General features: G+C 37.1%; 1 protein-coding gene across 3 annotated transcripts in view; it reads left to right on the top strand.

Annotated features, from left to right (window-relative positions):
• The first annotated feature begins 402 nt into the window (after positions 1–402).
• Positions 403–24,392, top strand: part of PPP1CB (protein phosphatase 1 catalytic subunit beta) — a 39,143-nt gene continuing 15,153 nt past the window's right edge. The window contains exons 1-5 of one of the 3 annotated variants that reach the window (XM_057557782.1): positions 403–492; positions 835–974; positions 18,632–18,763; positions 20,858–21,088; positions 22,967–23,071. In XM_057557782.1, the coding sequence (XP_057413765.1) occupies positions 923–974; positions 18,632–18,763; positions 20,858–21,088; positions 22,967–23,071 (520 nt within the window). In that variant the 5' untranslated portion in view covers positions 403–492; positions 835–922. The other 2 variants (XM_057557781.1, XM_007191363.2) reach the window with 2 other exon arrangements.

Raw genomic sequence — 24,392 nt, 5'->3', positions numbered from 1 at the left:
CCAGGGACACTTGGGCAACCAACCTTGTGGAACCGTAGGGTATAAAACCCCTTACATGCAACGTCAAACTGTTCCAGCAGAGTAACGCCTTCTTGCTTTCCAAACGTGTAAACCCAGTTTCAAACATGGGTAATGCAGTCCGCATTTCCCGCTTACCGGGAACGAGGAATTGCTTGCAAAACCAGGGACTAAAACCAAGAAAAGAAAAGCAAGGCGGGAAGAGCACAACCACGTCTGCTGAGCGCCCCGGGCCCGGGCAGCTGGGAAGCGGCAAGGTCATCGCTGCCTACGCGTGCTCTGCGTAATGGGCGCTTCCCCAGCGCAGCAAACCCTGGGAGCCTCAGGGGCGCCGCCTGCGCAGCCGCGAAGATTCGGCGCAGTAGAAGTGGCGAGAGAGGGCGACGCACCTGCGCGAAGGCGGTGGCGCGGCGGCGGCGGCGGCGGCGGCGGGAGAACCTAGTCCAGTGCGATTGCGCGGAGGCCGCGGGCGAGGTGGGGCCGCGAAGGAGTGCGCCTGCGTGGAGGGCTGCGTGGCGCGGTGGCGGGGAAGGGCGGTGGGAAGTGAGTGGCGGTGCGGGAGGGGCCATCGGCGGCGCTGGTGAGCTTTGCGGAGTTGGGCGGTGCCGAGGAGGAGGAGGAGGAGGAGGAGGAGGTGGTGGTGGGGGCTGGGTCTGACGCGGCCCGGTTCTTGGGGGCTCCACTTGTTTATTTATTTATTTCTCGTGGGTACCTCCAAGTGTTTGCGCGTTCCACTGCTCGGTGGGAAGGGGGTGGGGGGAGGGCCCGGGGGAAGGGGGAGTTGGAACCGGGGTCGAAACGCCGCCTGATTTGTAGGTGAGGGAACGCCGAGCGGTCGCCGCAGCGTCCGCCGTCGAGAAGCCCTTGTTCCCGCTGCTGGGAAGGATCGTCTGGTGCCGACAAGATGGCGGACGGGGAGCTGAACGTGGATAGTCTCATCACCCGACTGCTGGAGGGTGAGTCGGGGCCGGCCAGCCGCGGGGAGGGGGCGCCACCCTCAGCCCTCCTTGTCCCTCCGCCGCCGCAGCCCGAGGGGACCCCCCTTCCCGCCCCGAGGCTGCCGCCGAGAAGGGGGCGAAGAAGCTGGTGGGCCAGGGGGAGCGGCCTCCGGGAACACGGCCGAGGGGAGGCTGGGCGTCAGGGGCTGTCCGCGCGGGCAAGTAGTGCCTCCGCGGACCTTCGGGGACCCGCACGGCGGCATGCCGGCGGGGGTGCCGGGTGACCCTTCGCGAGGCGGGTGCTGGGATGCGTGCTCCGGGGCATTGTACGCCCGTGGGACGTGTATTTCTTCTCTGTTCTCTTTGTGCCTTGCCCTTGGATGCCTCTGTTTCTTGTTACCAGAGTGAATTAAAAAAAATTTTTCTCCTTGAGACGACTGTTTGATCTGTTCGGCATTTTTACATGATGCTACAGGACAAACTCTATTCAAGGAGAAGATAACGTGAGCGGGAGTTGAGTCCCGCCCATGTATTATTTAGTTTTAAAGCATAGTAAGCCAAAAGTCTTTGACCGAGCTGAAGATGCACGCAAGAAATATGTAGACACGTTTGCTGAAGTGGTTGGTTTTCGGGTTTGAGATTTTTAGCAGATTTGAGCAGGATTTAATTTCTGCACAAACTTAGAAAAGGTCGATTGTAAAGCCTCTCTTGTGTTTAAAAGATATTTACAAGTCTTCGCAGCTTTTGGAGTTTCTGGGCCCTTCTGTTTTTAATTGGATAGTTTTATGTTAGGGTCGGGGATTGAGGGAAAGGGAAGAGATGGAGAGGCCAGGATATTATTCAAAGTCAGTCTCTGTCTTCTGCCAGTGAATCCCTTTACCCTAAAATTTGCGTCATCACTAGCTGCTTTGTGAGTGTGTAGGAAAGAAATTACGCCATTAAAAAAAAAATTATTGTTCTCTCTGTCAGAAACCGTGGAAGGATTACATATCCATTGTTACTGGCTTTCAAATTTCCTGAAGATAATTGTTTGCCACAGTGAAACAGTATGTACTTACATTTGGAAAATCATCACAGAAGATTGTGTGATTGGGGGGCGGAAGGGAGGGCGCTAGTTCCTTTTTTCAGCCAAAGTGTCGGTATTTTATCAGTTCTCTGTGTACCCGTTGTGTAACAAACTACAGTATACTTGCTCCAGATGTGAAAGCCTTCCAGCAGTCTAAGACTGAGTCTCTTAAGACTGAATAAGAAGCAAAGTTTTACCAGGAACTCTTGTTTGCTTTTTCCTTTACTATGAAGTTATTCTTGGGAGGCCCCCTGGTGCCTGCAGTCAGTGTTCACTGTTTAAGACTTTGTGGACTCTTAACAGATGTGAACATCTTACTGGGTCTGTGAGACATTTGCTTTGAAAAAGTGTATGTATTTTTTGTAATTACGCATTGTTGTAAGACAGAAGTGTAGCTATTTAAAAATTTTAATATCTTGTTAACTTTGGGGGAAGTTTATGCTCACCATGAACTTGGCTTGTAAATTTAAATATTTAAAAATCTGATGCTTGTATCTGAATTTCTTTATTTTTATCTTACATAAACTTACATATTTATATATTATATAGGCATAAAACACAGCAGACTTAGGTGTTTTTAAATCTTTGATATGGGATCTTTTAAGTCAGATGCACCTTTATAACATTATAGGTAATTAAGAATCTTCACTAGTGGATTGTTCAAGGTTGTTAGAGAAAAGATATGGTGAGGAAAATAGGCTAAGTGATTCTGTTTGTTTCTGTGAATTCAAATTACATACGTGTTCGGTTCTGGTTTTGGATGATCATTTTCCAGACTTTTTCCCCTTTTAAATTAGCAAGCATTTATTGACCTGCTTTGTGCCAGTCACCAGGAATCCAAAAATAAGACACAATCTCTTCACTCAGGGAACTCCAAATCTAAACAAGTGACTTTCAGGCTTTTTCAGCCCGCTCTCTGACAGTAAAGAGTATCATTACTTGCTTCTTAATCCCGGGAAGTATGTTTAGTTTTGACCGTGCCTCCCTGGGATTCTTAAATTCTCCTCTTCTCCTTCCCTTTTCCAAAATCTAGACCTGTCCAAAGACATCCAAACAGACTTGGATTTTCTAATAAGTAATTGTTTTTAATCTTCAAATAAGAATTCTTTTGTCTGTCTTGATTTTCAGTGATGTTACATGCTAATTAAATTTAACTCAAATTCAAGTAAAGCTGCTTAGCAGAATAGCTATAGTTAGGTTTTTTGCTTGTTTGTTTTTAGTATTAAATGAAAGTATTGTACAAGGGAGGGGAAATCAGCAGGACTTGATCTCATTTTAAAATGTTGACTGTAGTTCCATAACATATTCTTGATTTTTTTATTACATCAGATTGCCAGTCAGCTATAACCCTTTTAGTAACTTTTATTACCAATCAGCTATAACACTTTTAGTAATTTTATGAGTTTCTTTGTGTTTAGGTGGCCAAATGATGTTCATTTCCAAAGTGCCTTTTACATTTAAATTTTTTGTTATTATTTAATGCAAAACAGTATACTAATTTATTGTTTGGATAGTGCATGTTCCTTCAGTATATTTTCTTGAGTTAAGTTTTACTTCCCACAAAGCCAAAGATGCCTACCATTCTATCCCCTTTAGTGATCCTGCTACCACATTCTTGTAGTTTATCATAGTGCTTTTGACTGGTTGTTGAAATTGAAGCTAGTTCCTATGGGTATCCTGGAAAATCCAGTAAAAGCTTTTTACTTTGATCAGCAGTTCCAGAAGGAGTTAGGATGGCAGTGGGAGTATAGAGAAATCACCTGGGGAGCTTTATTCAGACTATAAATGTTGAATTAATTTGGAGGACTTGGAAAAAGGTTGAGTAGAATCTGCTTGTTTGGGAAGAGGGTTGTGTGGAAAACTGCTACCCGATGGTTGAGATTGTGCCAGCTCCGTTCCCAACCACAGACTGTTCACAACAGTTTTATTGAGATACAATTCACATACCATACAATTTCACCTATTGGAAGTGTATAATTGAGTGGTTTTTAGTTGTGCAACCATCAGTCACCACAATCAACTTTAGAAAGTTTTCACCACCACCACCCTCAAACACAACCCTGTTTTCAGTAGCCAACAAATCCCTTTTCCCTTCACCACTCCTCCCAGCACTAGGCTACCCCTGAGCTACTTTCTGTCTATAGATTTTGCCTGTTCTGGACATTTCATCTGAATGAAATCATACATTATGTGGTCTCTTGTGATTGGCTTTTTTTAACGTTTTGAAAGTTCATCTATGTTGTAGCATGTGTCAGTATTTCATTCCTTTTATGGCTGAATAATATTTCATTGTATGAATATACCATGTTTTATTTGTCCATTTATCACTTGATGGACATTTGAGTTGTTTCCCCTTTTTGGCTGTTGTGAATAATACTGCTATGAATGTTCATGTACAAGTGTTTGTGTGGGCATATGTTTTCATTTCCCTTGGGTATATAGCTGGGAGTGAAATTGCTAGGTCAAATGGTAAGTCTGTTTAACTTTTTGAGGAACTGCCAGACTGCTTAAAGCCTCTTTTCCGATTAAATTGTTTAATTATGACCCAGCAGTCTAAAGATTAGGCAGTTTGAAGGAAGTGCTAGTTGATCTTGGCAACCTCAACTTCTGCAGGGATAGTGTTGTTGTGTAGACCCAAGGCCAGGTCTGTTAGAAAGAGCAGGTTGAGGAATCGTGGAGATGGCCTGAGGGATACTTTCTCTCTTCTCTTGCTTCTTTTTAGATGAGAAGCTAGAGAAGGCATAAAGATGGTACATTGTTAAGAGATAAAGGGATTAGGTTGGTTGGTTGCTTGCTTGGTTTTCCTGTCAGTTGGTGAGGGAAATTTTGACAGTTTGAAGAAGTAGTCCAGAGTATTTTTATTTTATTCAAAAATACAGAGCTGGAGCTTTTCTGGTAAATGTCTAAACCAAGATTAGGATTTATTGGGATTTAGAAATCTATTTACATTTGAGTCTAGAGACAGGATTATATTAAGGTTTAGGATTCATGAGGAAGACAGTACATTTTATCAAGTAGGGTTTTTTCATCTGATGTCTTATTATCTACATTTATCATTTAACAGTATCCATTCCAATAGTATACGTTCTCAAACAACTCTAACAGGTAAAATAACGTCAGTGTTAAGAATGTCAAGATATTTAGAAATAATTAAAATCTCAGTTTCAGAAACAACCTTGATGCTGGAAACCTTGGGCTATAGGGATGCAAGAAGAAATGGTTTGTAAATGTCAGTAGGCTTAGCAGTGGTGTGGTGGTGGAGGATAGGGATTCCCAGTTCAATCTTCTGGGATTTAATTTTGAGTGAATACAAATTTATACCCTCAGGCAGCAATCACTGCTCCTCTAGCAGCTGTAAGTAGCCATTTCAAGGCTTATTCTTTCTGGGAAAATAGAGGATCAGTGAAGATAGGAAGCAGAAAGAGATTAAGGTTACAACTCTTCTTTCTTTTTGTAAACCCTCCACCTTCCCCCAAGATTGAATATGATTACCTTTGAAGTCTTGGTTATTGGTAGGTGAAATGCAGGGTTTTTTTTTACACCTCATTCTCTGAAATACACTGTACCTCAGAGATTTTCCATCTTTTAGATAAAATGAAAATGCTTTAATGGAAATTAAGCCTTTATTCCACAATTAGAAGTAAGGGACTAAAAATGGAGAAACTCATTCTGAAGTTAAGTAAGTACAAATAACTAGTAGCCAGTCTTTTCCTAGTTTAATGGAGGAATTCAGTTCCTGGTCTGGGTGGGTACTTGTCATGCAGTAGAAAAAGTAGTAAAAGGACAGGGACAATTGTCCTTTAATCTGCCTACCCACTATTCACATGTATAGCAAAGTGATTTATGAGGACATACATAACCTTCCTAATAGTCACTGACCTCAGGGCTCTCCCTTCCCAAATTTACCCGCATCTGTGCAAAGACGAATAGAGGTATTTACGTAATCTGGTGGGAATGTTGCCTTTGGGTCTTGATGTACGCTGGCAGTGTGTAATTTGGAGGTTTTGACACAGTTTATTTCCCTATAAAGGAATTTAATCCTTAAAATGTTCATCAGACTATGCCTGAGTTCCCATCTAGTCAATTACCAAACTATTGATCAAAACATTTTCTTGCTTTGAGTGCTTGTCTAACACCATTTTAACTTTTGCCTTAATCCTACCTACTATTTTCAAGATTCAGAGAAATCAAAAGTTACTTTTCATATTAAAAGAAATTTAAGGACATCTATTATATAGCTTTCTCTAATATTTAGCAGTTATTATGGCTCTTTTTTATTTTAAATAGTAAACTGAGAGGGAAACTTTATAGGTACTTGAAGGTTCATCTGTGTTGTTTGAATACGTATCAAATAATTGAGCCAAAGTAGTGAAAGAAAATGACCAGGCTTCTGGAGTGAAAGTGAGAGAAAAGTCTAAGTTATATAATGACAGAAAGGAACATATTTTATGAACATCAGACCTTAACTGCAATAGTTATGTGAATCCTGAAGGATAACAGATATATAAGCAATTAAGTGTTTATTCTAGGTACTTCAGTAAGTATTGATATAGTGGGGGACCATGTTTATACTCGCTAAAGGTACAGGTTCTGCATGTATTATAATTTCAGCTCTTCCTCAGTTTCTTCTGCATTTTGAGGATGATAATAGACCTGCTTCATAATGTATCTGTAACAATTAAACTGGTAGAACGCTTAGAACATAATAAAAGCTCAGAAAATGTTAGCTACTGTTATTGTTTAGTATAAACCTGAGTATAAAGTAATAGAGGGCTTCTTATGCCGCTGAGCCCTGGACCCTCCTCAAAGGAATTTTTGAGAAGGCTATTTCTTGTGGGGATCTAACAGATGTGCCCTCCACGTTGTTTGTTGCATACAACCACTCATACATAGTATGTATGTATGTATGTATAAAATATTTCTTTCCTAGTCCCATTATTCAGAATTTATAATCTGGTTTGACATATTAATGTTGGTGCTGAGGGGGAGAGATATATTTTTAGGCAGAATTAAATGGTGAAAGGTGATTTAAGGAGATTTGGTATATGCTTTCTTTTGGCTAGGGACTAGAGAGCAGTGGATTTCAAACTTTGAATCTTGGGACTACTTTATACTCATAAAAATAATTGAGGACAATAACTTTGATTTGTATGAGTTATTTATTAGTACTGTGTCAGAAATTAAAACTAAGAATTTAAAAATATTCTTTAATTCATGTAAAATAACGATAACCTATTCATTTTACAAAATCAGAGTTTGTTTTCTACAACAAAAATAATAGTGATAAGCACATGTCTTTAATGTCTGGTTTTGTAGAAGACAGCAGAATTCTCATATCTGCTTTGCTTCAGTTTGTTTTGATACCTTGTTTTGGTTGAAGTATATGAAGAAAATCTGTATTCTTACAGATACGAAGTTGTAAAAGGAAGGATTATTTCAATAGCCTTTTTAGATAATGGTGGATATTCTTTAATATTATACCAGAAATCGACAAGTGGTAATTTCTTAAAGGTTAGTTGTAATGTAGAATCTGAAATATTGTTCTCTTACATTAAAATCCATTGATCTATCTTGCATTTTAAATGGATCTTACAAATGACTTTGTAACATGCACTGGTCATTTTGAAAATACTGGTTAAACTGATTTATGCAGATGTTCAAATGTTGACACATTTTATACAACATCAAAAAATTCACATTTGTTAATATTACAGCAAGGTATCAGAAGAGTCCTTAAGTATGAAGAAGCTGTCAAATTCATGGTGTTGGATGCAAGGTTTCCAAAATTTTAATTTTCACTAGCAACAAATACTGTCAGTTGTCTTCTTTGAAATGACAGGCTCACTTTGTTCATTTTCAAGAGTATCTGTTAAATATCTTAAGTGTGAATAACCATAGTTTGTCACTTGTGCTTTCCAGTAAAAGAGATGTTCTGTGAAAAAAAGTAGCTAGATCAGCTTGGAACTAAAACAGTCATATGAGTGCTTTTCTTGAAGACAACCATTGTACTTTGATATGCAACAGAAATGCTTCATGGATACTTTCCATTTCATCATGCAGAATATTAAAAAGATGTATACTTGATGGTGGCGATGTAAGAAAATTGATTGTTTTTACTGATTAATCAAGGGCATTTTTAATTGAAACTGGACCTTTTTTGTTTCGCTGTGTGTGGCAATTTAGTGCCACTGATTTGGTTTCTGCTGAGGTGTCGGTGTTTTAGGTGTTTTAATCACCATTGCTTTTGCACCATGCAGATGTCAACACAGTGAAAAAGGGGATCACACTCCTGAGAACCACAGGACTAGGGCGCTCCCTTCTTCTGTTCCTGAAATGTCTAGTCCTCCCCTATATCTGTTAATTTTCTTCTTTACTCTTTTTTCATTATCTATTTGTTTACTAGTGTACCTGGAATGATTTTTTAACTTATGGCGATACACAGACCCCTCTGAGAAATCATGAAAGCCCTGCTGGCCTTCTCAGAAAAATATACATGTTTATGTGCATACACAGTATTACAGTTCGGGTTTTTATACAGAGCTCCTGAAGGCCATCTGTATGCTCAAATCACATTAAGCAGGCAAACTTAAGATAAATTGAAATTATGGCAGTTGCTTAATTCTTTCATTTAAAACCAAAATTCCCCATTCTAGCCAACTGTAAAAATTTTACTTTTTTTCCTTTTTTGTGGCTTAAAATAGACTCAGACTAAACATGGAGAAACTGCCGTTTCATCTTAGAAGAAAAATTTAGGAAATCTGGATTTATGTTAACTTTGCTGTTGATTAGTATGTAACCTTGAGTGAATCTTTTTGGTAAGGTAGAAGTTAAAATATTAAAGGTTAATGAAGATTACTAAGATTTCATGTGGCAGTTGTAATAGTGGAATTAGGTGTTTTTTTTTTCCCCTTGGCATTCTTTCTGTTTTAGAGAAGGCAGTTATTAGTAAGAACTTGCTGGAGAAAATAGCAGATGGTTATTGAAAGATAAAGTATAGTGTACACACAACACAGACATGTATATCACACACCATTTGTAATTTAAAAAACAAACCTGCATTGAAAAGGTTTTTACATGAATATGAAATTTGAAAAATAATGATCGAGTATAATTTTTTGTAATCATGAGAAGAAGGGACTTCTTTTGGGGGAAGATAACATTTTGCTTAATTGAGGTTCAAAGTTAGTGTTCTGTATCATTAAAATCAACTGGAAGTGTTCATCTGTTAATACTGATCTATAATGAGATTTTATGTATCTCATCTTGGAAGGTGTCTTAACACAGATAGGTAGGTACTACTGAAACTCAATCCAAAAGCATGTGATTTTAGTTAAGTGATTTTAGTCATCACTTGGAAGGTATTTATAGAATTTTATTAGTCCTCTCTTAATATTTGCCTTTTATCATGTGATAACATTGCATATTAGTCAATTGCAGTGAGAGGTTAGGTGGACGCTCCTCACCTGCACAATTAAATGGATTTTGATTTATTTTGCACTAACACTGAGGTCTAAAGAATGCTGTTAGAACCGTGGTTTGAGCTTAGAAAATAGTGTCCAGTGCAAATCTGTGAGGGAATGAAGATCTCCCAGTCTTCCCAGACTTGTTTTAACATTTGACAGCCCTGGAACTGTATAAAGCAACCTGACATTTGCTTGTGATTACAAGCAACATTAGTTGTCAAAGTGACTTAGCATAGTGTATGTTTCACACAAAAGTATTTTTTCACATTTTAATTTTAGGTTGAATTATTAAGAAACATTATCAGGTTTGCAGCAAGATCTAATTTATAAAACCTCAATGCTCTATAGTAGTGATTGAGGGTGATTCTCACTCAGAAAAATTTCAATATTGGCTCTCAGCTCAAAAAAATCACAATAAAACTTTATCACTATTAAACCACTGAACTGCTGTGTGGTAGGGCAAGTCAGGATAGTCAGCTTTTGTTTCTGACAAACATTTGTGTAACTGACAATGGTTAAGTTCATGAAAACTAATGAAGTACACCACTGATACCACTACTTCAGTAGTATGATAGATTAAACTATTTTTCCACTGAGTGATTGCACCATAAGCTTTAAACACCTTCAGTTTTCACAAGCTTTATTAAATTGTCCAACTAAGTCTTTTCCTGCTCCATGAGTATTTTTACCTCCATCAGTGTTTTGGGTTTGTTTCTTTAGCTTCTTTGAAAGTATTCTTTTTATTTATTTTATTTATTTATTTATTTTTGGCTGCGTTGGGTCTTTGTTGCTGTGCACGGGCTTTCTCTAGTTGCGGCGAGCGGGGGCTACTCTTTGCTGTGGTGCACGGGCTTCAGTAGTTGTGGCACGCGGGCTCTAGAGCGCAGGCTTAGTAGCTGTGGCGCACAGGCTTAGTTGCTCCGCGGCATGTGAGGTCTTCCCAGACCAGGGCTCAAACCCATGTCCCCTGCATTGGCAGGCGGATTCTTAACCACTGTGCCACCAGGGAAGTCCCTTCGGAAGTATTCTTGCCTGTGGTTGTCCCACACAGACTATTCATAGAGGCTAACTTTTCAGTCACTTCAAATTCAGTATTGGCTCCTCAAGTAAGCAAAAACTAAGTATTGGCAATATCTGTGAACTCATCAAGAACCAAGGAAACCACTCAAAATCATTTTTGTTTTTTTAACTGATTATCAATGTTGCTTCCAGTGTCCTCAACCCTTCAAGAACTGTTTTTATGGAAAGACTAATAAATATATAGTCTTAAACAAGTTTATAGTCTCAGGGCATACTTCTTTGGCTTTTCCAAACAAATGTGATTTAATTAACTCAACATTAGTAAATGGCTTTCCTCGCTTTCTAATACATGAACCAGTTGGAAGCTTACTTTCATTGCAGCCTTATTTTTATTTTTCTGAAGAAGTTCTGCTGTGATGAGATTTCATTTACAATTAAAAAAAATTTTTTTTGATTGTTACTTTCCTATGAGATGGGAGTGTTGTGATGAAGTTCTTAGTTTCCTAATGTGAACATACATTTTATTCTTTTAGCACAGCTATAATGTCATAAATACAATGCCTAGTCATCTAATTCAGTAACAAAATAATCCACACTCCACTGGGCCTTAGACCTTCATATTTCAATTTTCTTCCTTTGACATGATGAGTATGCACTGGTAATAAAAGTAAAATAAAATGTTGCAGCACAGCAGTAAGTAGACACGGAAGACACTGTTGAGTTATAACTGCATCTCTGCAATTTCTAGTACCCTGGGAAGCAGTGCAAAGCCATGAGGGTGCCCCATGTCGTCTCTATGGCAACTACTCAACTCCACCATTATATTGTGAAAGTACCCATAGGTAATAACATAAATGAATGAGAGTGGTTGTGTTCCAGTAAAACTTTACTTATGGACGCTGACATTTGTATTTCATACAATTTTTATGTGTCACAGAGTATTGTTCTTCCCCCGCCTCCCCCTCCAACTATTTTTAAAAGTATGAAAATTACTCTTAACTCACAGGTCACACAAAAACAGGGATTGGACCAAATTTGACCCTCAGGCCTTAGTGTTTTCCCCCTTTTCTGGTGTAAACATGATTGTGCAGAAAGATTATTTTATCAGGAGCCAGGAGACCTTGATGCTTCCACCTAAGTTGAATGGCTCATTCGCTGAGATAACATATGGGGTTAAGGCCAGTAGTGTCTAGTCCTTGGCAAGGTATTCCTCAAAATTCTTCATATAATCGTCTGACTTTCTAGTGTGTGCCCAATGATCATATTTTGTGTACTTCTCTGTTTTCACTTGAGCAGCCACTCCATTGTTGAAGAGCAAACAACACGGGAAATTTTTGAGGGTTTTGATCTTTAAGAAAAGGAAAGCACCAGTGTGTTCAACAGTCACTCCTGGAGGCATAGGGGAATAGACTCCAAATAAGAAGTGGCAGTCTTACTGGACTAAAGAGGAGAGGTGGAAGTCTGGGGCAACTAAAGCAGTTGAAACTTAAGTCCAAAAGAGGAGAGAATCACATAGACTCTAACCTCAAAATCTGCAGTCAGGTCCCCCTAAAGTCATTGATTTCTAAGATACACACGTGCAAGGGAAGATTCTAAGTAAACCAGAAGAAAACAGTGTCTGGGAAGCTAAAGATATGAACAGAGATTCCAGCATCCCCCACAGTACCAACATGGCACAAGGTGAAGTTCAGTCTTTATGAAGTAAGAGAGGCCATATTATACCCTGAGTTTTCTCTTGAGACACCCATCATGGCCACTCTCCAAGATTGAGGGCAAAATGAAATAGACCAGCCCTCAAGAAAATGTGGGTGAGGGGCTTCCCTGGTGGCACAGTGGTTAAGAATCTGCCTGCCAATGCAGGGGACACGGGTTCGAGCCCTGGTCCGGGAACATCCCATGTGCCGTGGAGCAACTAAGACCGTGTGCCACAACTACTGAAGCCCATGTGCCTAGAGCCCGTGCTCCGCAACAAGAGAAGCCACCGCAATGAGGAGCCCGCGCACCGCAACAAAGAGTAGCCCCCGCTCACCGCAACTAGAGAAAGCCTGAGTGCAGCAGCGAAGACCCAACACAGCCCAAAAAAAAGAAAAAGAAAAAAAAAGAAAATGTGGGTGAGTCCTTGGTACTCTGTCTGCTGCTAAAGGAAGCAGCCCTGCATGGAGGAAGATGTCATATAGAACTAGTACAGTTTTTCATCCATAATCAAATATTTCATTCAGTGAAATACTACAGGAATGCTAACAGGATTAATGGACCAAAAATTCAAGAGGAGAAAAAGGTATAAATCCACAGAATTCACACATTAGAGTTATCACACAGACTTGAAGATAACTGATTTAATACGCTCAAGGTAAAGAGGAAAAGAAAAATTTTATCAGACCTGGAAACTGTACAACTAAAAAAATATATTAACTAAAATTAAGAATTTGGTAGTGCATTTACTAGCAAATTAGAAACAGCAAAATAGAGTAGTAGTAAACTAGGGGAAAAAAAGAGTTGAGTAGAAATTATGCAGTGCTGAGAGAGAAAAAATAGAGGGGAAGTACAGAAAGAAAGCAACAGAAGACAATGGAAGGGTTTAACATGTGTAATGGGATTCCCAGAAGGGCAAGAGATGTGGAATAGAGGCTATATTAACCAAGAATTTTCCAAAATTGAGAAAGATACCAAAATAAGATTAAAGAAGCTCTGTGACTTCCAAGTGGGAAAAATGTAAATAAAGTCATATTGAGACCCATCATGGACTTAACTCCTAAAATCAAAGAAAAAAATTTTTAAAAGCTCCCAAAGGAAATAAGTCATTACCCTCAGGACAATAATAAGAGTGATGGTTGATATATCACCTGAAACTACAGAAGCCAGAAATCAATAGAATGACCTCTTAAAGTGCTAAAAGAAAAAAAAAAGAATGCTAACCTAGAATTCTAAATCTAGTGAGCGTATGCTTCAAAAGTGAAGGCAAAATAAAGATAGACTAAAACTAAGAAAATTTATTGGTAATAGATGGCACTAAAAAATGCTAAAGAAAATTCATGTTGAAAGAAAATGATCGCAGATAAAAGCACAGAACTGCAGAAAGAAATGAAAGATAGCAATAAAGATAAATGTGTATAAATATAAATTAAGACTGTTTAACATAATGATTGTGACTTGTGGGGTTTTAAATATATGGGAGCAGTATATGACAACTGTAGAGCAAAAGTCTGGAGAGTGGTAAATCAGTCAAAAGTGCATATGTTATCTCTAGAGTAAGCGCCAAAAGAAAAAGAATATATAACTAAAGAGCTAATAGAGGAGAAAATGGAATAATAAAAGATAAGCAATTACTCCAAAGAAATGTAAGAAAAGAGAAAGGAATAAAAAACAGGTGAGACAAAGCAAACGACAGGATGGTTTACTTCAACTCAACTTTCCCAATGATTATGGTAAATGTGAGAGGAGCAAACACTCCAGACAAAGCTCAGAAGACATAACCATGTACTGTTTACAAGGGACATATTTTAAATTTAAGGGCACAGATGGGTAAGTAAAAGAATGAGGGGCTTCCCTGGTGGCGCAGTGGTTGAGAATCTGCCTGCCAATGCAGGGGACACAGGTTCGTGCCCTGGTCTGGGAAAATCCCACATGCCGCGGAGCAACTGGGCCCGTTGGCCACAACTACTGAGCCTGCGTGTCTGGACACGCAACAAGAGAGGCCGCGATAGTGAGAGGCCCGCGCACCGCGATGAAGGGTGGCCCCCGCTTGCCACAACTAGAGAAAGCCCTCGCACAGAAACGAAGACCCAACACAGCCAAAAATAAATAAATAAATTAATAAATTTAAAAAAAAAAAAGAATGAGGAAAATACATTATGCACATACTAACCGAAAGAAACCTGAGTTGGCTATATATTTATGCCAGAAAAAGACTAAGGTAAGAAGAATCGCTAGAGGGAAAGAAGAGCATTGCACAATTAAAAGGAATAAATTCAACAGGATGATATAACAATCTTAAATTTTTTAAGTATTTAATAATATAGGTCAAAAACACAAAAAGGAAAAGCTGATAGAACCAAAAGTTTGAAATAGACAAAACTACAACCATAGTAGATTAACACACCTTTCTCAGTAACTAATAAACAAGAAAAATATCAGCAAGGATCTAGAAGATTTAAACAACACAGTAAAATTGACCTAATTGATACACATGGAACGCTTTACCCAGCAACTGTAGGATATTACATACTTTTCAAGTATGTATGGACACTTACTAAAATATACTGTACCATAGAGCAAATCTCTGAATTTGAAAGAAAAGAGAGATCTCAGATATGTTCTCTGAATTCATTGGTGATAAGCTAGAAATCAATAGCAGATAACTGGAAAATCCTCAGGTATTTAGAAATTAAGTAATGTAAATACTTTCACATATTTTACTGGCTAAAGAAGAAATAACAGTGAAAATTATAAAATACATTGACCTAAATAATAGTGAAAATATGTGTTAAAACTTTTACCGTTGCAGCTAAAAGGAATGCTTAGAGGGATACATATAGTTTTAAATGTATATATTAGAAAAAAAGGCTGAACATTAAACTATTTCAAGACAACAGAAGAATAAATTATAACCAAAAAAGGTAGAAGGAAAGATATAATAAAAGTAAGAGCAGAAATCAAATAAAAAGGAGATGTATGATTTTTTTTAAATGAAATCCTTGAAAAGATTAGTAAATTGATAACCCCCTAGAAAGACTGATAATGTAAAAAATTTTTTTAATTTACCAGTATCAAGAAAGACAGGAGATACCACTATTAAAGGAGACTAAAAAGATTGAACATATAATGCAATAATGTAATCCTGGATTGAATTCCGTACTGGGGAAGAATATGCTGTAAAAGACATGATGGAGACAGTTACTAAAATTGTAGTACATTCTTTTTTTTTTATTTTTTTACTTTTTTATATATTTATTTATTTTTGGCTGCGTTGGGTCTTTGTTGCAGTGCGCAGGCTTCTCATTGCCTGGCTTCATTGCGGTGGCTTCTCTTGCTGCGGAGCACTGGCTCTAGGTGCATGGGCTTCAGTAGTTGCGGCTATCAGGCTCTAGAGCGCAGGCTCAGTAGTTGTGGTGCAGGGGCTTAGTTGCTCCGCAGCATGTGGGATCTTTCCAGACCAGGGCTCGAACCCGTGTCCCCTCCATTGGCAGGCAGATTTGCGCCACCAGGGAAGTCCCTTTAGTACATTCTTCAGATTAAAGATTTGTATCAATATTAAATTCCCTGAATCTGATAACTTGTATTGTGGCTGTATAAGAGATGCTATTAGGGAATAATACTGATGTATTAAGGGGTAAAAGAGCATGATGTATGCAGTCTATTCTCAAATGGTTCAGAGAAAAGTTTTAAATATATGTATTTTAAGCATAATAAGATTCTAAATAACAATGCTAATAAATTTGATAACTTAGATGAAAAACTAACCTTGGCAAACTGACACAAGGAATAGAAAACCCGAATAGTCTTGTATCTGTTAAAGAAAATGAATTTGTACTTAGAATACTTTTCAAAAAGAAAATTCCAGACCCAGATGGTTTCACTGGTGGCCTAAACATTTAAAGAAGAAATTTTACCAGTTGTATAAAGTCTCATACAGAAAATAAAAAAAGAGGTAACACTTCCCAACTTGATTTCTTAAGCTAGCACAATCTTAATACCAAAATCTGACAAATAACAAGGAAAGGAAATTACTGGCCATTATCTCTCAGGAATATAGCCACAAAAATCCTGAGCAAAATATTAGCAAATTGAATCTTGCAGTATAAAAGAAAGATAATGTCATAATTTGGTGGGGCTTATTCTAGGAATCCAAGTTTAGCACAATCAGTATAAGTCATATTAACAGAATAAAGGGGATGAAATTATGATTATCTCAATAAATGAGATAGTGTATTTGACAGAGTTTAAAGACTCTTCATGATAAAAGTTCTTAGCAAACTAGTCAAGTATGTACAAAATTATAGCTATCATACTTAATGGTGAAATAATTGAATGTTTTTCCCTCCAAGTTCAGGAACCAGACAGGGAAGACCATTAGCACCACTTCTATTCAACATTGTCCTGGAGGTCCTAGTCAATTCAGTGAGGAAGAAAAATAAAAGATGTAAAGATTGGAAAAGAAGTAGAACTGGCTTTTCACAGCTGACATGATTGTATATATTTGGAAACTACAAAGGAATGTATAAACTGTTAGAATAGGAAGTAAAGTCGGTTTTCAAAAATCCATTATTTCTATATGCTGATATTAAACAATTGGAAAATGAAATAAGAAAACACATTTACAGTAGCAGTGCCCCTCACCTCCCATCAATTTAATGAAAAATTTGCAGGACTGCCACACTAAAAACTGTAAAACAGTGCTGAGGCAAACAAATGGCAACCTAAATAAAAGGAGAAATATTATGTTGTGGAATGGAAGACTCGGTATTGTTGAGATATCAATTCTCCCTAGACTTACATACTCATTCCCAGTTAAAACAAGTTGGGGGTGAAAGGGACAAGTCAGTTTTAAAATATATTTGAAAATGCAAAAGGACTAGATTAGCCCAGGAAATCTTAACAAAATGAGAATGATTATATTACCTGATACCAAGACTTTATTAAAAACTATAGTAATTAAGATAGCATAGTACTGGGACTTCCCTGGTGGTCAGTGGCTAAGACTCCGCACTCCCGAAGCAGGGGGCCTGGGTTCGATCCCTGGTCAGGAAACTAGATCCCACATGCCACAACTAAAAAAAAAAAAAAAAAAAAATAGCATAGTACTGATGTAAAAATAAACAGGTTAACGGACTATGTAGAGTGTTTAGAAACAGACCCATTCATGTATGGTCACCTAATTTTTCTACCAAGTTAGCCCTGCAATTCAGTGGAGAAAGGATGATCTTTACAATAAATGGTGCTAAATCAGTTGGATATCTTTATGGATAAAAGTGAGCTCATACAACTTAACATCACAAAAAAAAAAACCCAATTAAAAAATGAGCAGAGGACCTGAATAGACATTTTTCCAAAGACGATATACAGATGGCCAACGGGCACGTGAAAAGATGCTCAACAGGCAGCCTTGATTTATTCCTTTTTATCAGTTGACTGATAAACTGAGACCCAACACAGCCAAATAAATGAATTAATTTTAAAAAATTTCATACCAAGATTAAGAATTGTTCCTATTGCAGAGCATTGAATCTAAGCTAGTATTCTAGATACTTAGTGGAAGATACAAAGTTAGATGTCTTTTTTTCATCTTAAAAAAATTCACATGTTTATGGGAAGTAGGTAATTGATGTTTGAGAACTAGTACTAATGTAGAAGTTATGCTAAGTTCCTATAATAAAGGCAGTTCTGCTGATAATTGTTTTGAATTTCAGGGATGATCTTATTAACTGTCATATTTGCTTAAAACGCATTTCAACATTGGCTCTGTTTCCTCCTTGTTACTTATATATTACTATACTTAAGGAATATATACATGAATAGGCTTTGGGGCGGGGGAGGACGACTTTTTTTTTTAAGCCCCTCTCAGCCTGACAAAGGAATCAGCAATTTTTAGCAAGAAATTCATGGACTTAATTGTGAATGGGAAGTGATAGGAGTATATAGAAGTATAGTCTCTGTTTCCTTTTTTAAATGAGATAGAATGGGAGCTAGCAGTATATTTAAAGAGAAAGAGCCAGTGGAGAAGGTAATGATGAGAGGAAATGATTGTTGAGTTCAGTAGGGCAAATAAGGAACTACCCATGGACCGTTCCTCCCCACTCCATCCCAGAAGTTACTGAGAACCATATTAATTAATGAGTTTTAGTCACTTGGGCTGTGAGGCTTTAAGTTGGCCACTGGAGAACAAAGAAGACTGCATTTCCATGGCAGCTGCTTTGAGGAGCGTCAGAAACCAGCAACAGTGGAGATAGAGAAAAGCCAGAGGTCATAGAATAACCTTACTGTCAGCCATAGGACACAACAGGATATCTGGTAGTTTGCTGCCTACGTGACTCTTCTGATCTTCAAAATATGGGCATGACTCCTTTTTAAGAATTATTATTTTATGGATAAATTTTAGAAAACTGACCATTTTATTTATTGTTTACCAGTACGAGGATGTCGTCCAGGAAAGATTGTGCAGATGACTGAAGCAGAAGTTCGGGGCTTATGTATCAAGTCTCGGGAGATCTTTCTCAGCCAGCCTATTCTTTTGGAATTGGAAGCGCCACTAAAAATTTGTGGTATGTAAATGGGTAAAGTCGGAAACAATCTGTTTTGAATCCTATATTTACATTGAAGATGATTGAGAAAACACCTAAAAATTTTTGTTAAAAAAAGGATTGTTAGGTTTTATTACATTAAATTATAGAAATTGAGACTTTTATAAAATGACAAGTTAGAGACAAGAAGAACATGTTTGCTATATATACAACAGATTAAGAGATTGCTGTTCACACTATATAAAGCGTTCTTAGAAACAAGAAAAAGGTAATACAATAAAATTTAAGGGGTGGGGGCAGATTGTAGAAGAAATTCAAATGGCCAGTAAATGTAAGATTTCAGCCTCACCAGTAATCAGTGAAATGCAATTTAAAAACAAATCTGGAACTCTGATCAGATTGAAAAAAAAAATGTCAAAAATTGGTATCCATTGTTGTCAAGGATCTGGAGAAAGGGCATTCCAGTACACTGGTTAGAAAAAACAGGTGTAGAATTTCGGAGGTCAGTACGGCAATATCCATGGTTTTCTAACTTAGATGTGGTCATTTTAATTTATTTTGAAGATTATATAACTTTATACAATTTGTATTTGATCTTTCAAGTCTTACAGTGGCTTTTGGCCAAAAACTAAAACTTTAACCTTAGTTAAAGTTAACCTTAGTTGAGTGATTGCATTTTTTTTTTAACATCTTTATTGGCGTATAATTGCTTTACAATGGTGTGTTAGTTTCTGCTTTATAACAAAGTGAATCAGCTATACATATACATATATCCCCATATCTCCTCCCTCTTGCATCTGCCTCCCACCCTCCCTATCCCACCCCTCTAGGTGGTCACAAAGCACCGAGCTGATCTCTCTGTGCTGTGCAGCTGCTTCCCACTAGCTATCTGTTTTACATTTGGTAGTAGATGTAAGTCAATGCCACTCTCTCACTTCGTCCCAGTTTGATTGCATTGTTAAAGCTAGAAAAACTGTTGGCACAGAAAGCATTTTTCTGTAGTTCACATAACATGGGAAGTGGTATAAATGATGTATTACACTGACTTTTGGTTTGATAGTGCAGTTTTTCCTCTAGTAGCTGTTAGTATTTGTCACTTAGCTTTTATGAACTTAACCATCAGCTTTTGTTCAATCAAGGATTATTTGCTATGTACAGACCTTTTCATTCCCCTGCATGTTTTTTAGTGATGCACATTCACACCATGTAACCTGCAGATGCATAGTGTGCTCTTAAAATACTTTTTTTCCTCTTACGTGGCTTATTAAGTCATGTACTTGGTGTTCCTTTATATAGTGCGTAGCAATTAAGAGATATTAACTGAGTTAATGTTGAATAAATTAATTAGCTTAGAGTATCACCTGTAAGAGGTGGTAGTTGAAATTTTGTGGAAATGAAGCAAATTATAAGTCATCTTAAAATTAAAGAGTCATATTCTCAACAAGATACTCTAAAATGCTTTAATATAGAAATAATTTGAAGGTAGTAGAAGTTATTTATACTAAATATCTCTAAGTTTTTGCTGTTTGCTCACTACTAGGTATAAAAAAGTGGACCTAAGTTAAACTACCAGATAGTGTAACTGTATTAGCATAACAAATTACCCCAAAACTTCTTGGCTTAACGACATTAATTTATCATCTCATAGTTTCTGTGGGTTAAGAATTCAGGCACAGCTTAGCTGGGTCCTCTGGGTCTGAGTCTCTCACAGCCCATTAAGGTGTCATCTGGGCCTGCAGTCGTCTCAGGGCTCAATTGTGAAAGGATTCAGTTCCTCATGGGCCAGTGGACTGAGGACCTCAGTTCCTAATGAGTTGTTGACCAAAGACCTCCTTTAGTTCTTTACCAGATGTGCTTCTCCATTAGGTGGCTTCATCATCCAGCATGAGAGAAGGCAAGAGAGAGTGCAAGCAAGATGGGAAGTTACAATTTTTTGTAACTTAATCTCAGAAGTGAAAGCCCATCTCACTTTTGCTGTATCCTCTTTGTTAGAAGTAAGTCACTAGCTACAGCCCACATTCAAGAGAAGAGGATTACATAAGGGTATAAACATTCATAGAAGCTGTGTACCACAGTAACCATAAATTTTCTAAAACTGTTTTTTTCTATTTTTAGGAGATATTCATGGACAGTATACAGATTTACTGCGATTATTTGAATATGGAGGTTTCCCCCCGGAAGCCAACTATCTTTTCTTAGGAGATTATGTGGACAGAGGAAAGCAGTCTTTGGAAACCATTTGTTTGCTGTTGGCCTATAAAATTAAATATCCCGAGAACTTCTTTCTCTTAAGAGGAAACCATGAGTGTGCTAGCATCAATCGCATTTATGGATTCTATGATGAATGTAAGTAAAAATAAAAGCTTATTTCTTATTAAAGGGAAAATTCCCTAATAATTTTCCATTTCAAAAGAGTTCCTTCAATTCAGAGTTTTTAAAAATATGGTCTATCAAACAGAAGCCCAAGAAGAAAGCCTTACATAGAAGAGGAACCTAAAACTGGGAAACATGTTATTAATTAAATTGGTTCCTGGGGATCTCCTTGGTCATGTTGTTTCAGGTTAATTGCAACTTACTCAGCTGAAAGGCCCTCTTATAATTAGTTTATATAGTAAAAATATCCAAGTGGAACAGAGGTCACTATAGACTGTAGCCTGTGGTTTTTCTAGTCTCCATTAAGGTTTTAGCTCTCAACTTTCTTGTGATATGACAGAAACTCTTATTGACCCTGTGTCACAAAAAATATTGAGAGGTTCTATGAAATTATTTAAAAGGTGAAGTTTATTAGAATTTTAATCTATGCCTATGAAACTAGAGAGATAAGGATACTGAATACTCTGGATGTCCTTATTTTGTTGTACTCTTTTTCATCAGTAAGAAATCACTGATTCACTGTTGTGTGGTAGTGTTTCCAAGTGTTATTACTGAATTACCCTACTACATTTGACTTCGGTCTTTTGCTTTTGTTAAGAGTATGGGAGTGAATGAACATGTTTGGTTAATTAAATTTAGAACCAATTAACAATGATTTTCAAATTGAAATTTTTTTTTAATGCTGAATTCTCCATTAGAATCTCTTTTTGCTTTTTTCCATCCTTAATTATGGTAGAGTCCTATTACAACCCCTACCTCCTTGATTCTTGTAATCGTTTATTTGACAAATGTTTGAGGGTGTACTATATGCCAGTACTTTTCTAAATACTGGGAATGCAGCAGTGCTCAAGAGAGATGATCTCTATTCTTATGGAGTTTACATTCTAGTGGGAGTGATTTTGTATTTGATTTTACATATTGCATTTTTATTTCTAACGTGTACTGTTATGGTTTCAGTTGTTTAAATCAGACCAGTAGACAGGAAGTGGATTGTAGTACATCAGGCTGCAACCACTTTTCTAAAGCTACTTCAGAAATAGAGGTATATTATTAAAGGATAAAACATGGACTTGAATATCCTCAAGGATAGAAATGACATCAAATGAAATGTATGTTGAGAGCAGCTTGTAAACACTTTGAGTTATACTTGTTCATTGAGGGGCAGATTATGGCATAAAAGCGTAGGAAATTAGTGCTTTGTGTCTTTTTATCCCTCCCTTGGGTTAGTTGTTGCAACTTACTGCCAAATTCAGAAAAATCAAGTAACTCCAAAAAGGTGAACGTGCACTTGAGATTGTGCTTGTTGTAGCTCTTTATGCTAGACTCCAGGAAAATTATAGCCTTTGTGTCTTTACTTACACTTACTATGGTGCCAGGTAAAAATTTACTCAAAAGTGAATGCCAGTTAAGCACCTGGTAATTCTCCTTTCTTGGCAGTAAGTTTATGCCGTGTTACCAGTGCATTAGAGTTAAAACAGTCTCCAGAGGCACCCTTTTCACTTCGGCTTACCTAACTTGGCTAGGTATTTAACATCTTGAATGGAAAAAGTAAACTAATAGTCTATTAGATTGTTTCAAAGTTGCTATGTTATAGTGACCTTAAAAGGCAAAAGTGTTTGATTTGTTTCATAAATCACCTGGCACTATATTTGTAGTCTCTGTAATTTTACTGAAGGTGCTGAATGTTTATTATATTTATTACCTTTTTAAAAGTATACAAGTCACACTCATTATAGAAAAAACAAGTGCTAAATAAACATAAAGAAAATTGGAATCATTCATAAGTCTGTTGCTGTTAGATAACTAATAAGAACAGTTTTAGATTTATTCTATTGCTTGTCCTTTTTATAGGCAAACGAAGGTTTAATATTAAATTGTGGAAGACCTTCACTGATTGTTTCAACTGTCTGCCTATAGCTGCCATTGTGGATGAGAAGATCTTCTGTTGTCATGGAGGTAGACTAGTAAATTCGCCTTATGGGTTTTTCTTCTTTTTCTTCCATTATTTAGAAAAGGCCTATAATAATTGAAATGCTGTGGAAAAACAAAGCAGTGCTTATTTGAAAACTCAAGTGATTAAAACTGTTTTAAATATGGCTAAAATGTCTTTTAATAACTAGAAATTTGCGGTTATTTACATAATGAAAATGCAAATTTAGTACTTGTCTTTAAAGAATTTCACATATGAGGATAAACCAGAGTTTTGCTTGAAAAAAATGTCTTTCCTTTGCCTCAGTTTTGACAGAAGGATACCTCTACTATCAGTAAAAATGAGAGGATCATGACTATTTTCCCATCTATATTAAATACTTTTCATCAGAGTCCAAATATAATATTAAATATATTTATGTTATATAAATATATATTTATATTATATAAATATAACGTATATATAATATTAAACTCAATGTTTACATGTTGTCACATGCCAAGAGTTCTAGGCTTTATGTAATATGTCTGCTTTAGTCCTAAAAATAATTTTTTAGTAGAATGACAAATTATTCTGTATGACGTGTTAAATAAACTTGAATATATGAAAGTTCATTTGAAAAACTAACATGTTTCTAGCACTTGGCTGGATGCCGTGCAAATATATAGATAGTGTATGATCTGGTTATCTTGAGGCATTTAAAACCTATTGATAAAACATTTTCAAAACAGATAATTGAGTAATGAAAGGAATTCAATTATGTGTATTTGTTGAGACAGTAATTATAATGAAAAGTCAGGAAAGGTAGAGAATTGTTGGGCAAACATTTATGGAGGCATGGGTTTTGGAGGCGAAAAGGACTTGAGACAGTCTTTCTAGTTCAAGGAATGTGTGAGGACTGGCCCAACTAGAATGTCAAATATATATGGGGAATGATGGGATCAGATTATGGAGGTTTGAACACTGAGCAAAGGAGTTTTTTGAATGGTTTAATAGCCATATTAGGTTTTTGTACAGGGAGATAGTTTAATGAAAATACTATAAGAAAATTAGTTTTTCATCTGTGTGCAGGAAGAATTAAGGTAGAAAAATGCTAAAAGATAGATTCACTTATCTAGGCTTGAGCTAATTGTTTATTCTCTGATAGGACATAATTTACTATGTTAATTGAAACATTTTACAGTAGATACTAAACATTTAAGAAATTGTAGCTCTTGCACATTAGTATAGTTAAGAATAGACATGTAGCCGTATGAATATTGAATATGGAATGTGAGGTGATACTTGAATTGTCTTCCAAAGAGAAATACTAGGCTACTTAAAAGATTTCAAAGTATTTTCATGTGC

Source organism: Balaenoptera acutorostrata, chromosome 12 (assembly GCF_949987535.1).
Source record: "Balaenoptera acutorostrata chromosome 12, mBalAcu1.1, whole genome shotgun sequence".
In the NCBI taxonomy this organism is placed as follows: domain Eukaryota; kingdom Metazoa; phylum Chordata; class Mammalia; order Artiodactyla; family Balaenopteridae; genus Balaenoptera; species Balaenoptera acutorostrata.
Note: the sequence above shows the minus strand (reverse complement) of the source record. Positions and strands in the feature narration are given on the sequence as shown.